This window comes from Aotus nancymaae, unplaced genomic scaffold, assembly GCF_030222135.1.
Source record: "Aotus nancymaae isolate 86718 unplaced genomic scaffold, 86718_ANA_hifiasm-v0.15.2.pri h1tg000036l, whole genome shotgun sequence".
NCBI classification, from domain to species: Eukaryota; Metazoa; Chordata; class Mammalia; order Primates; family Aotidae; genus Aotus; species Aotus nancymaae.
This window is the reverse complement of record NW_026988450.1, coordinates 88977522-88992889: the sequence shown is the minus strand read 5'-3', so window position 1 is coordinate 88992889 and position 15368 is coordinate 88977522. Positions and strand designations below refer to the sequence as shown.

Here is a 15368-nt window from a genome sequence, read left to right as displayed (position 1 = left end):
GCCCCCAGGGTGATTTTTTTTTGTAATAGTCACAAACAGAAACAACCCAAATGCTCAGTAGCAGGTGGACAGAACAAAGCGCACTTTGTCCCAACCACAGGACATTCCTACAAAAAAAGGAGCCGCCGCTGAAACACACAGTAGCCCAGCTCAGTCCAAAGCAGGAGGCTGAGGAGAGAGGCAAACAGAGTGCAGACCACAGGACCGCATGACACGAGCCTCTGAGACGGGCAAACTGTCCACAGGGTTAGGGTAAGGTTGTCGACCTGGGGAGGGAGGGGGCTGACTGGGATGATGGTAGCATTCTACGTCCAGGTTGAGGAAGTGGTGATACAGATATGTACATGTGTCAAAATCCATCAAACCACACTCTTAAAATGATGGTATTTTAAGTAAAGTATACTCTTTTTTTGAGAGAAATCTTGCTCCATCACCCAGGCTGGAGTGTAGTGGCACCATCTTGGCTCAATGCAACCTCCGCCCCCTGGGTTCGAGCAATTCTCCTGCTTCAGCCTCCTGAGTAACTGGGATTACAGAGGTGCACTACCACGCCCAACTAATTTTTTATATTTTTAGTAGGGACGGGATTTCACCACATTGGGTGAATCGAACTCCTGGTGCAATCTTGGCTCACTGCAACCTCTGCCTCCTGGGTTCAAGTGATTCTTCTGCCTCAGCCTCCCAAGTAGCTGGGATTACAGGCACCCGCCATCATGCCTAGCTAGTTTTTGTATTTTTGTAGAGATGGGGTTTTACCATGTCAGCCAGGCCAGTCTCGAACTCCTGACCTCAGGTGATCCACCCACCTTGGCCTCCCAAAGTGCTGGGATTAAAGGTGTGAACCACCATGCCCGGCCATAAGTATATTATACTCTTAAAAAGCTGATTTTAAAAAGAGAGAGAGAGAGAGAGAGCCACATGATCAAAAGATGCTAAAACAAACTTTTTGGAAAACTGATACAATTGAGAAAATTTATTTTGAAAAGTATTTAAATACAGAACAGGATAACAGAGTGAACACACACAGTCACACCCAAATCCCACAGCTCTCACCTGCTTATAAAACTGATGGTCCCCTGGAGCCCTGGTTTTGAGAAATTCTTCACTATTGAAGACTCTGTGTTCATAATTTAAATGATTCTTCACATCCCTAACAAAGAGAAAGATAGTCTGAGTGCTACAACATTCTTAAATACACAAAGGACATACCACCTTTAGCAGCAGAAAAATGGTGACAAGAGGTACAAACTTTGAAAAAGCCTATTCTTCAGAAAGATTATTGATTACCAAAATGATACGATATGCATGTATTTTGTGGTCACACATAAATTTCCCCCAACTAGAATAAAGCTCCAGGAGGCAGCGTTCCTGTTCTCATCTTCCTCCAGCCCACTAGTTCCTTATGCAAATTAAGACACAAAAATCAGTTTCAGTTCACACACATGAAACTGAATTCCAGGTGGGGAGCCCAGAGGGGCGGCCAGACTCTCCAAGTCCTGCCTAGCTCGGCCGCCAGCCTCCCCCGACAAGTCACTTCACCTCTTTGTTTGTTTGTTTTTTAGACGTCTTCTCACTCTAGGCTGGAGTGTAGCGGCGCAGTCTTGGCTCACTGCAATCTCTGCTGCCCAGGTTCAAGCGATTCTCCTGCCTCAGCCTCTTAGGTAGCTGGGACTACAGGTGCTCACCACCACGACCAGCTAATTTTTGTATTTTTAGTAGAGATGGGGTTTCATCACATTGGCCAGGCTGGTCTCAAACTCCTGACCTCAGGTAATCTGCCTGCCTCAGCCTCCCAAAGTGCTGGGATTACAGGTGTGAGCCACCGCGCTCCGGCCCACTTCACCTCTTTGTACCTGATTTCCTCAGGTCATGTTATAAACTCATCAAGATTTTAGCACATGATCTCCCAGATCTAAAGTAATATACAAGTAGAACGAATAACCTTACAGGGCATATTTGGTACATAATGTGTTCAGTGTTTTCCTTGAGAAAATAAATTATTTAATCTAGGAGAAATAACATTTTATCATCTGCAATCATATTTTCTGCTTCTTTTTTTTTAAAGAGCCAGGATCTCGCTATGTTGTCCAGGATGGTCTCAAACTCCTAGCCTCAAGGGATTCTCCCACCTCAGCCTCTCAAGTGGCTGGGACTATCCTGCTTTTCTGTCAACTAATTGAGCTTGCAAAATATTAAGAAAAAACAACTTGTTCATAAAATATTTCATCTTCAAAGAACAAAAGGAAAACCACATATTTAGGACCACACTAATTATGCCTCTTTGAGCAGAGATAATATCACCTGTCTGTAATACACCATCCCATTTTTTCCTAATATGTTATTCGCTTTATGCAAATAAATACATCAAAAGAACAGGCTGTTCAGGCTGGGTGCGGTGGCTCACGTCTATAATCCCAGCACTTTGGGAGGCCAAGGTGGGTGGATCACCTGATGTCAGGAGTTGGAGACTAGCCTGGCAAACATGGCGAAACCTCATCTCTACTAAAAACACAAAAATTAGCCAGGTGTGGTGGCGTGCACCTGTAGTCTCAGCTACCTGGGATGGTGAGGCAGGAAAATCGCTTGAACCTGGGGGGTGGCAGTTGCAGTGAGCCGAGACTGCGCCACTGCACTCCAGCTTGGGCAACGGAGTGAGACTCTGTCTCAAAAAAAAAAAAGGCCATTCAAATCTCCATTTTTAAATAATCACACAGAGTACTATCAAGCCAGCAGGCTCTGTGCTAACCCCCTCCCAAAGCGGAAGGCCCCTCAAGAACAGACGAGGCTGGCATCGGGGGTGCCTCCTTTGCTGCTGGACTCAGGGGCAACCAGCAAAAAGGAGAGGAAGAATGCTGCCAGAGAAAAGGAGAAAGGGTGGGAGAAAGAGAGGGCCCAAAGGCTTTTGCACCAAAAAGTACTTATCTCTGAAGCTATCATTTTGCCATGCATTCCTTATGACTGCACGTGTAGGCCTGAAACAGCAGCTCAGTACTGTATCACACTGAAATAAACAACCTTGACTCGTCCACTTCACCAACGAGCGCAAGTGCTGGGGAAGGAAGAGCATGCAGGGCGTGTCTGATGCTACAATTACTGGCGTAAGGAGAAGGCAAACTTTCTAATGGGCACATCTTGAGTCTGCATCCTCCTGTGGCTCTCCCATACCTGGTTTCATTATCTAGCTTGAGTCACATCAAAATGGCCCGTCTGTCCCTCACTAGCCCCTGGATGCAGGCTTCTCGGGACAGAGCCCTCCGCAGACTGACCCAGAGCCCAGAACCAGCACAGGCCAGAGTGACAGGGGCTTCCCGCAGGTGTCTCAGATTCCCGTCTCCCTAGAGGGCTATCCCAAAACAGCCACCTGCAGGGGTCACCAGCAGGAGAGAGCGTTAGGAAGGCACAGGCAGGGTCAGTCAAAAGAACGAACTCACCAGACACCTGCTGACTGTAACAGTCACAAGAAAAGCTTTTGCAGGGATAGGGACCGCTCGTGTTTGCCAGGCAGATGGTGCCATGGCCTACATGCTGGGGCGGGGCGCGCGATCCCCGTGGAATGGGCGGCTGGCGGGTTACCCTTTCCTGGACGCTGGAACGTCCTCTCACGTACCTGAAGATGCTCACGAGCAGCTGCAGGGTGGTCTGCTGTATCTGGCAGTTGAGTTTCTGCTGCCAGGCCCGCCGGTGGGCTCGGCCCTCATTCAGGTCTGTGCTGGAGCAGAGGTGGGCGGCGTGCAGCTCATGGTGGAGCTGGAGGCTCTGCACCCTGGAAGGACGCAGACAGAAGCAGGCTCAGCCCCAGTGCTGCCAGCCACGGCTGCTCACCAGCGGCACACAGCCCACCAGGTAAATGAACACTTCACAGGCTCAAATACAGATCAGTAATTTGAGGGATGGGGTGGTCGCTAAAAGTACATCACTGGAAGAGTTGATTCACCGCCACACATGGACTCCCACAGGCCTTGACTTGGACTACGCACAGTTCACCCAGGCCAGATCAGCCCCGCCCTGGAACTGCAGTCAGGACACTCCCCCTTCTAGGACACCAAAGGGCTCCAGGTGAGGCTGCCTCTTGACAGGTCACTCATGGCTGCCTAGAAGGGACAGTCACACCCCCCCATGGCTTCCCCTCTGCACTTCCTGCCCAGGCAGGATCAGATGGCCTTCTGTGCCCTGCAACAAATGTCCTAGGTGTCAGCACTCTTGGCCCACCAGGAGATGGCCACAGGCTCGTCCAGAGGGCCTCACTCAGGTACAGGAACTCACAGATACCTGTCAACCCTGAGCCACCACGAGACTGGACCCCTGGCCTTCCCAACACCACTTAAGGCTGCATGTCTAGAGGGACGGTGGAAATATACAAAATAAACAGAACCAACACGTATCCAGTCACACATGTTTACTGAGCACCTACTGTATGCCATCCACTGATCTGCGTGCTGGGGAGGCGTGGTGGACACAGGCCAAGACCCTGCCTGTCTGCATGACACTTCCATGTGAGTGGGAGGAAGCAGGAAAACAGACAACCCAAGAAAACAGGAGATAACGGGGCGTCAGGCAGAGACATCAGCCAACACAGAGCGACAGGCTAGAGAGACACGACAGTCAGACTGAGCGAGGGGAGAAGAGTTCTCCCAGGAGATGACCTGGAACCTGAGATGTGACAGGAAGAGGCAGGTGGGGGCTTGCTGGACCCAGTGCAGCCCAGGTCAGCAAGGCCAGCAGGAGCCAGTCTTCATCTCTGTGATGAGAAGGGTGCATGGCCACAGGCCCCTGCCACTGCCTGACCCTCCTGGAGGCAGGGACAGGAAAAGGGAAGAACGGAATTCTGGGTGGCGTGGCCCGCCAGGGGATGGTAGCAGGCAGGTGGCACCAGGGCCAGGACCAGCGTTCTCTCCAAACATGCTGAGCAGCAGCTGCTGAGGGACCAGCCCAGCCCTGGCTGACCAGACTCATGGGACTTGGGCAACTACCCCTGCCTAGAGGGGTCTCAAGAACTGCGATGTTTATCAGCAGCAAACTGGCCTTTCATCCAGAAGAACACACAGAATGGCAGGGAAAGAAATTCTGATGACCTTCCCCACGTAAAAAGGGCTAAGATGCCGCCTGGCGTGCCAGCTTCTCTTCCTACATCTTCTGGTGCAGGGACAGTGGGGTCTGAAGGAGATGGCTGTCCTCTCCCTGGAACCCCATGCCTCCCTCACCCTCATGGGGGTGAGGGAGCACACAGCCAGCACAGCCCTGAGCTGGGGGCCCTGTCCCTGCTGCCCAGTGAGACAGCGACTTCCATCAGAGACGAAGATAGCAGTGCGGAGAGTGACCAAGAGCCCAGGGTGCTGGGGAAAGCTGGGGAAGGAGGGGCTGCCCCATCCCTCCCAGCCACAAGCCCATGTGCAGAGAGATGCACAATGCACTCCAGACCCCTCAAGGAGACCCCTCCCACTACAGCCCACAGTCCGTACGGTGAGCTCAGAGGCCTCTTATAGACAGGTCACCCAGGGCACATGGATTAGCTCATGTTTATAAAACAGTCTCCAAAAATGAGACTGTGGGATACACGCCACCCTGCATCTCCATTCTGGGGGCTCCAGCCAAAGCGGGGTCCAGCCTCTGCACCGTGTGTGTCTATATTCCCGAATTCTAACAAGAACGTGAGGACACAGGTGGGAATCCCACCTTCCTGGGAATGCTCAGAGCTCCACCACAGTCTCACAAAGGTCAGTTCTATTACACAGTGCCACACTGGAAAACTCAAGGAAGCAGCTGTGGCTTATAAGAAAGTAACTAAGATGATTGGGAAAGCACCTGTCACCTTTGAAGTTCACACAGAGGACAGTTCCCAACAGAACGGCTGCTCAGGTGCCCTTGGCTGGGAGGAGAGCCCCACAACTGCACAGCCCAAGCAGACACAAACAGACCTTGCCTGTGCGAGACCATCACTTAGCTTTAGGGCCTTTGGGAGTTTTGTAAGATGGAAGAACAATAATAAAAGTAGTTCTCTGGCCGGGCACAGTGGCTCACGCCTTAATCCAAGCACTTTGGGAAGCCAAGGCAGGTGGATCACCTGATGTCAGAGTTTGAGACCAGCCTGGCCAACATGATGAAACCCCATCTCTACTAAAAATATAAAAATGAGCCAGGTGTGTTGGCAGGTGGCTGTAGTCCCAGCTACTCAAGAGGCTGAAGGAGGAGAATCACTTGAACCTGGGAGGCAGAGGTTGATGTGAGCTGAAATCACGCCACTGCACTCCAGCCTGGGTGAGAGAGCAAGACTCTGTCTCTTAAAAAAACAAACAAGGTAGTTCTCCTAAACATTTTGCAGAAAGCTTCCAGGTAGAAGGAATAATCCATACCAAGGTAAGAGTCAGAAATTGGAAAAGCCAGGTGAAAAGGTGAAAAGCCAGGCCAGAAACCGCCCTCCTCCTTCCCACTCCCCCAGCTCTCAGCTCCCTCCTCATTTGACCTGCCAGTGCAAAGACAAAAGAAGGCGAAGAGAGGAAAGGTGACTGCTGACCAGAATCCAGGCTGCTTTGCAGGCTTCACCCGAAGCTCAGCTCCTACAGCCAAGCTGTTCACAAAAAGCCCAAGCGCTCCCCTCCCACCAGCATCAGCTCCACAAATCGCACTATGGCCTGACTGCAGCTGGATCCCACAGGCTGCTCTCTCCTGCTGTCAGTTTATAAAATGCTGAAGGGAAAAATGAGCTCTGCAGAGAACCCCGAGGGAGCCCTGGCCCCGGAGATGAGTCACTGCTTGGGGCACACCCAAGATGACCCAACACCTCCGTTTTGACATATTTAGCAATTACACCTCCTCTCACCCTCCCCTAACCAAAGTCCCTGCTAAGTCTCTTCACCACGACAGAGACCTCAGGGCCCCCAAAGCCTGAAATATTTATCATTTGACCCTTGTTGAAAGAAGTTTGCTGATGCCTGATCTAAGCCAATGAGGTTAAGTAACAGAGATTAAAGAAAACATAAAACTATAAAATGGTATGAAAAGGCCGGGCGCAGTGGCTCTCGCCTATAATCCCAGCACTTTGGGAGGCCGAGGCAGGTGGATCACGAGGTCAAGGGATCGAGACCATCCTAGTCAACAAGGTGAAACCCCATCTCTACTAAAAATACAAAAATTAGCTGGGCATGGTGGTACATGCCTGTAGTCCCAGCTACTCAGGAGGCTGAGGCAGGAGAATTGCTTGAACCCAGGAGATGGAGGTTGCGGTGAGCCGAGATCGCGCCATTGCACTCCAGCCTGGGTAACAAGAGCGAAACTCCGTCTCAAAAAAAAAAAAAAAAATGGTATGAAAAAGTAAGTGCGAGACCAGGCGCGGTGACTCACACCTGTAATCCCAGCACCTTGGGAGGCCGAGGTGGGCAGATCACGAGGTCAGGAGTTCAAGACCAGCCTGGCCAATACGTAGTGAAACCCCATCTCCACTAAAAATACAAAAAAATTAGCTGGGCATGGTGGTGGGCACCTGTAATCCCAGCTACTCGGGAGGCTGAGGCAGGAGAATCGCTTGAACCCAGGAGGCAGAGGTTGCAGTGAGCCAAGATCACGCCATTACACTCCAGCCTGGGTGACAGAGCAAGACTCCACCTAAAAATATAAAAGAAAGTACCAATATAGTGCCAGGAAGTGAAAGTGAAAGAAATGGAAACTTCCAGCTCAGGGAGAATGGGCCATGCCCATCAGAACCCAACAGACTGACAAAGTCACAGGACAGGGGCCATGGCTGTCCTGCCATTAGTACGCAAGTCCTGCCCAATTCCAGGTATATGACGGGTATGCAATACACATCTAGTGAATGAATGAATGAACAGATGGATAGGGAACTTCAAGGATCACAGGCACAGGATCCTGGGGCACAGGACAGAGGCTGGGTAGGTTTCCTGGGGGATGTGACTATCTCTTGACTCGAACGAACATTTAGACAATTTTGGAATAAAGACAAATCACTTTTATTCAAAAACATTCACGGTTGGGCGCAGTGACTCATGCCTGTAATCTCAGCACTTTGGGAGGCTGAGCTGGACGGGTCACTTGAGGTCAGGAGTTCAAGACCAGCCTGGCCAACATGGTGAAAACTGAAAACACAAAAATTAGCCAGTCATGGTGGTGGGTGCCTGTAATCCCAGCTACTTGGGAGGTTGAGGCAGGAGAATCACTTGAACCTGGGAGGCAGAGGTTGCAGTGAACCAAGATTGCCCCACTGCACTCCAGCCTGGGCGACAAGAATGAGACTCCATCTCAAAAACAAATTCACAAATAATTTCCAAATTATAATACATAAAATAACTATCAATTATATAAAATTTGAAAAGATACTCAAAGTGGTAAATACAAAATCTGAACAAAGACGGTCTGAAATTCATACTATTAATGTTTCCCGTTACCTCTGAATGAATGTCTGGGCTGCCAGGAGGGGGATGTCAGGAATGTCCACACTATCGTTAGCAGACTTGGAGTAGGTGATGCTCCCATGATCAATATTTATCAGAACTAAACCATCAGCTTCCTAGAAAACAAGGAGTGATCTGTAAAGATTGATGGAAGAATCTCGGAGTTTGCACACCTCTTTGAAAATACACAAATATATTTTGCATCCACTAAGACAGTGTCATGATTAATTAAGTGACCCTCTTTAAAATGCACACAGAGGCCAGGCGCATGACTCACACCTGTAATCCTAGCACTTTGGGAGGCCAAGGCAGGGAGACTGCTTGAGCCCAGGAGTTTGAGACCAGCCTGAGCAACACAGTAAGGCTGTCTCTACAAAAAAATTTAAAAGAAATTAGCCAAGTGCAGTAGCACATGCTTCTGGTCCCAGCAACTCGGGAGGCTAAGGCAGGAGGATCCCTTGAGCCCAGGAGGTTGAGGCCGAAGTGAGCCGAGATCACACCACTGCACTGAAGCCTGGGCAGCAGAGCGAGACCCTCTCTCAAAAAAAAAAATAACCGTAATAAAATAAATGTACACATAGCCTTATATTTTCTACACAAAAATCTAGTATATATCATGAGTTATGTTAATGGGCTAAATTTGATTAAATATGCCTTTAATTTATATTAATTAATTTATATTATTATTTATAATATAAATAAATATGCCTTTAAATTATATTAATTAATTAAAAACTAAATAATTATTTTTCTTAATTGTGGTAAAATGAACATAAACTGTATCAATGTAACCATTGCTAAGCATGCAGCTCAACAGTGTAAGTACATTTGAGTGGCTGTGCAAGCATCTCCCCCTCCATCTCCAGAACATTTTCATCGTCCCAAACTGAAACCGTCCCCATCCAGCACAGCTCCCAGCCTCCCCTCCAAGCGCCCACCGTTCTGCTTCCTGTCTCCACGAATTTGACTCCTCTAGGGACTTCAAACGAGTGGATTCACGAACAGCATTTGTTCTTTTGGGGCTGGCCTATTTCACTCAGCGCTGATGTCGGTGAGGCTCACCCATCTGTGGCACGTGTCAGATGGCACTGGCTTCTTCAGCCTCAATAGTCCATTATTTGGAAAGACCACATTTTGCTTACCCACATCCCTTTCTCTTTCAGTCAAGATTCCAGTACAGGCCGGGTGAGGTGGCTCATGCCTGTAATCCCAGCACTTTGAGAGGCCAAGGCAGGTGGATCACCTGAGGCCAGGAGTTCAAGACCAGCCTGGCCAACATGGCGAAACCTCGTCTCTACTAAAAATACAAAAATTAGCCAGGCATGGTGGCATGTGCCTATAATCCCAGCTACTCAGGAGGCTGAAGCAGGAGAATTGCTTGAATCTGGGAGGAGGGGGTTGCAGTGAGCTGAGATCGCACCACTGCACTCCAGCCTCGACAAGAGTGAAACTCCATCTCAAAAAAAAAAAGATTCCAATACATGTTGTTGTGAAGGTTTCTCCTACCCTGGTACAAACACTGCATGTACTGCTTCTTAGAGTCCTGGAGGCAGCATTCCAGAACTCCAGTGAGGGCCCCACCAACCTCCAACACCCAGGGTGTACGCTCAGCTCCCCGGCCAGCTCCGCCCCTCCACGTACCAGGGCATGGGCAGGGCCTGAGCTAAGAGACCACGCAGCCCTGGGATATTTGAAATATGCACATGGATGACTTGGAGAGTCCCGTCTGACAGAGTACACAAGCACTGAGTAATGCACTCGGGTCCCGCACTCCAGCAGCCCCGGAATGTGACGCCAGGTTCCCAGCCAAGGTCCCAACTCCCAGCTCTCATTCTGGGCCCTGCCCTCTAGAGTGCAGTTCAGGTGGCTGCATGAAATATGTGCAAACACATTCTTGGCCTCAAAAGCTTACAAGGCAAATGCACAAAACGCTAAAGCAGCGAGGCACACAGCTGGCCCCGTGTAGGTGTTAACACCCAGCGTCTCTGGGAGATGCAGGAGGGTTTCGTGGAGGCGCACAGGGTCACTGCCAGCCACAAAAAAACAAAATGCCCAACCAACCCAGAAGAGCAGCTGCTTCTCCCGAAATCCTCCACAACAGGTAAGTGCCACAAAGTTTTCTCCCCGTTGGCTGGAACCGCTAGGTTAACGTGTGAAAACAGTTTTCCTCCTAACACAGCCTGAAACATGATTTTTTTCCCCTAATGACTAAGAAAAGAAACAACTTTGAACTTCAGAACACGGCTTAGTTTCTCCTCGTCTGCGAGGCGGGCTGGTGACGCTTTTCCGCTCCTTCCACGGAGGTCTGTATGGCCTTTTCCTGAAGTGTGTTTCCCCACTGACTCACTCGCCTGGGCAGGAACACACAAGCGCTGTTCTACCCCGCAGCGGGAACCCCAGCCAGGCCAGCCGACAGCCCTTCCCAGCACTTGTGGGGGAAGCATCTGGAGCCCGGGATTTGCTTTCAAATGCTCTGGGAAAAGTAGTGCTGCGGGTGACTACAAAGCTGGCAACAGGCTGAGGACTGTGAGGGCGCAGGTCACACACTGTATTCTTCTATTTTTATCACATTTAGAAATTTTCAAAACGGGGCGGGGCACAGTGGCTCACAATTGTAATCCCAGCACTTTGGGAGGCCGAGGTGGGTGGATCACTTGAGGCCAGGAGTTCAAGAGCAGCCAGGGCAACATGGTGAATCCCCATCTCTACTAAAAATACAAAAATTAGCCAGGTGTGGTGGCGTGCACCTGTAATCCCAGCTACTGGGGAGGCTGCGACAGGAGAACTGCTTGAGCCTGGGAGGCATTCAAGGTTGAAGTGAGCTGAGATCACACCACTGCACTCCAGTGTAGGGAACACAGAGAGAATCTATCTCAAAAAAATGAAAGATATTTTTCAAAATGGAAAGTTGAATGTACACCTACCCTGTACAAAGCACCACTAAGCACAGGAAAAGATGCTCATATCGTCACCAGGGAAATGCACGTGAAACCGCAGCAAGACACCAGCTCCTCCTCACCGGGAGGGCTGCAATTAAAAGGAGACAACAACCAGTGCTGGCAAGGACGTGAGCAGAAGCTGGACTCCTCGTACTGCTGGTGGGAGTGGAAAACAGCCTAGCAGTTCCTCAAAGGGTTAAACAAAGAGCTGCCTCATGACCCAGCAATTCCACTCCTAGGGACACACCGGAGGGAAACGGAAGCACACATTCACACAAAAACCTGCACACAAGTGTCCACAGCAGCATTAATCACAGCAGCCAAAAGTGCAAACAACTCACACAGCGACACTGAACACTGTGATGAGGATTTTATCACGACAACCTCATTGTGCGTGGGTGAACAAAATTCGGTTTACAGTGAAACCCTAGTCAGTGGTAAAAATAAAGTCCTGAGAGATGCTCCAGCGTGGAGTAGTCTCACAACCACGATGTGAGAAGGACCATGCGTGGAGTGACTGTTCCCACGAAAGGTCCAGAACCACAAACCCAGAGACAAGGCGCACGGGCGCGGCTGCCAGTGCTGGGGGTTGACTGCTGATGTGTACAGGGTATTTTTATGGGGTGACAAAAATTTCCTTTCTAAAATCGGACAGCAGATGGTTACACAACTCTATAAATATCCTAAAACCCACCAAATCATGCATTTTAATTGGATAAACTTTGAGGTATGTAAATTGTATCTCAATAGAACTATTTTTAAAAACCAAACCCAGTCTGCCTGCTGGCATCTTGACAAGACTTAGCACAATTCCATCCACTCACTGACTGAGAACATGCCATGTCAGGCCCGCAGAGGGGTCGCAACAGCACCACCCACGAGAACCTACTTCAGGCCCAGCGCTGGCGACCGCCTCACTTGGTCCTCACCAGGACAATGAAGTGACCACACTCACTGTCTTGTCTCCACTGGGATACTAAGGGGTCCCAGCTTCACCACAGGACGATGACACAGCAAGCGAACAGCCACTTCTCACGGTGCCCGTGACCTCGCTATGGCACGTAGACCCCGCCTTCACCACAGAGCACTTTCAGACGCATCTTCCCATGTGTCCCCATGATGGACTCACAGGAATTTAGCATTCCAAACCAAAGGTTCTCAACCTAACCTTGCTGACTTCTTCAAAGTGGTCAAGATGGCAGCCCATGAGGAAGGACGTGGGGGCCATGACGAAATCCAGCATCTGGTCCGACAGGATGGGCACAAAGGGGTGCTGCCACTGCAGGGGGTGCAGGTAGGCCATGAAGCACTCGGCGACCAGCGTCAGCAGAGCCCAGTCTGAGGAGAAGAATACGATCCGCTGTTCCATCAGGATGCATGTCAGGATCTGAGGGGAGAACCCACTGCACTGAGTTAATGCTTTTAAAAAACAAAAAATACAGACAGGGTCTCGCTGTGTAGCCCAGGCTGGAGTGCAGAGGTGTGATCACAGCTCACTGCAGCCTTGAACTCCTGGGCTCAATCCTCCCACCTTGGCCTCCCAAGCATCTGGGACTACAGGAACGTGCCTCCACATCCAGCTAGCTTTTAAAAATTTTTTTTGTAGAGACAGGGTCTCCCTATGTCACTCAGGCTGGTCTCAAACTTCTGGCCTCAAGCAATCCTTCCACTTCAGCCTCCCAAAGTGCTGGGATTAGAGGCGTGAGCCACCGCACCCGGCCCGCATACACACTTCCGATTCAGTGCAGTACAGAGAAAATGCTCATAAACACACCACCCAACACAACCAGACTGACTGCAGGCTCTTCCCTGGTCTCTCAGCTCTATCTGCCAAACAAAAGCCACCTGAGACCCCGCAAAGACTGCCATTTGCAAATACCAGGCACTGTGGGGAATGCTGGCTTTAAAAAATAATAATAAACATTTCGAGTATACCGGTGGGTACACTGTGGAAGAAACTCACACTCTCATCCCTGATCATCACTCCGAGGCCCCACTAAGTTTGTGAGCACAAGACGTGCTCGTGGGGGCGGGGGCGCGCACCTGCAGCACCTTCTCCGGCCGGAAGCACAGCAAGGGCAGGTGAAGGTCCAGGTCCAGGACAGGGCTTTCGGGGTCCGCTCGGGCGGGAAACACAATCTGGAGCGGCTTCATGTTAAAAACCTGTGACAGCCAGTTCCAGCATTAGATCAGAGAGCTGCTCCGGGCAGAGGCTGAAATGCACTCAAGTCACTATTTCCACACCGAGGACATCAGAGCTAGAAAACATTTCTGAAGACACAGGCTGCCACGTTAAATTATGCAGAATAACTAAACAGTTTAGAGATACACAGAACTGCAGATAAAGGCTCAAACATAAATTAAGTACTTAATGTCTTTTTCTAAGAAAGCCAAAATTCCTTAAACTCTAATCAGCAAACTATTCATTGTCTAGACAGAGATAAACTACAGACCAGATATTTGTACCAATTAACACCAATTCTAAATCAAGCATGTTCAAATTATTCTTAGGTATTATATATTCTTAGTTACTGTATGCTACAAACTCTCTTAATACTTCCAATTTAATAGTCAAAGCTCCTTCAAGACATGTACATTTAAAATTTTAAGAAAGACATTTTTCTAAATATATTACTTTGAATTCACACTTCAATAAGAATTCTGCATTCACAGAATGGCTACTGAGATGCGGCTGGACCTGGCGGAAGGAATCCAGAGGAGGTGGTTCAGTTCCTTCACTGAGGGAGGACTTCTGAGCCTGCCATGATGGGCTGCAAACAGCGGGTTCCTGCCACCCGGGTGCTGGCACGTGGGAGGCCCTCAGGAAATGTGGGTGCCTGGCCCGACACCCAAAGCTCCAGGAAATGAACAGAATGGACAGATCTAAGTGTAAGCAAAGCACAGGGAGACAGAGAGGAGAGATGCGATCAGAGCAGACGGCTGAGACTCCATCAAGGGAGCACCTGGGAGGGTGAGAAACCAAGAGGAGCGGGGAACCAGGGTGGAAAAACAGGTCACAAACAAGGTCTCTAGTGCCCCTGCCTTCTCCCAGTCACCCAAGCCTGTATTCTGAGCACGTATGCACACGAGAAACTGAAAACCAGAAAAGGTGGTAATTTCTTGGTGGTGGGGACACCAGTGTTGCTTCCTAGCAAGACACAGGTCCTTGAATAACATCATTTTGTGATAATGTTGATGAGAAAAAGGAATTGTGTCCCAGCAGGAGGCACCTTCACACTCTCCTCGTGCCCGTGCCCGGCTCCAGGTCCTCCGGTTTCCTGCCACATCCTGAAGCCCAGCCGGCGCGTGGACAGGTCCTGGTGTGAACAACCGTGGGAGAGCGTGGGACTGCCCTGCCACGGGATAGCATCTGCCCAGAGCTGGTTTCCACTGAGGCACTAAGCTCTGTCCACCCTCAACCCTGAACTGCAATAAGCAGGTAAATGATGTTCTTCCTTATTTTAATTCATTGTTCTTAAATGTGTGTACAGCTCCCATTTACTTCAATGTTTAATATCAGAAGTGCTTTGGTTCTTTATTTAGAAGTCTGCTGATGTTTTTATGACCAGTAGTATGCCAGAGGAACTTGCTCTTGTCTATATCAATTAGTCTATGGTGAAATAGATTTTGTGACCCAGTTAATGCTGCAGTTTCTGAGAACCTGCCAGTCACACTGAGGACCCACTGTGCTTGGGTCTCTGCGTTCTTGTTACCAATTCGTCTACAGAAGCAAGACACATTGAAAATAAGGCAGATTCATTTATGTGAATAAGGTTCTTTCACGTAAAAGAAAAGAAAAGAAAGCAAAGTTAAATTATCCAAGTTAGGGCACAGTATTAATAATTATCAAGTTTATAGGAAACATTTTCAATATTTCAAAAAATAAATGTGTCAACCAGCTATCCAACTAACAATAAAAAAACAAACACAAATGCTAAGCACTCCACCAGCCTTTGGGTGGTCTCGGGTGCGCACTAGAGATTTTTCAGCGTGTAATATTCATACTCTCTGAAGTGGGCTGTTATGT

At 49.4% G+C, this 15368-nt stretch overlaps 1 protein-coding gene across 4 annotated transcripts in view; it reads right to left on the bottom strand.

Annotated features, from left to right (window-relative positions):
- The window catches only part of DENND3 (DENN domain containing 3), a 74241-nt gene that overhangs the window by 38787 nt on the left and 20086 nt on the right, over positions 1-15368 (bottom strand). For 3 of the 4 annotated variants that reach the window (XM_064384654.1, XM_064384655.1, XM_064384656.1), the window contains 5 exons: positions 13385-13504; positions 12510-12728; positions 8397-8518; positions 3608-3763; positions 1054-1150 (listed from right to left, as the gene is read on the bottom strand). In XM_064384654.1, the coding sequence (XP_064240724.1) occupies positions 1054-1150; positions 3608-3763; positions 8397-8518; positions 12510-12728; positions 13385-13504 (714 nt within the window). Of the gene's footprint in view, positions 1-1053; positions 1151-3607; positions 3764-8396; positions 8519-12509; positions 12729-13384; positions 13505-14039; positions 14162-15368 lie in introns of those variants that run through there. The other variant, XM_064384657.1, reaches the window with a different exon arrangement.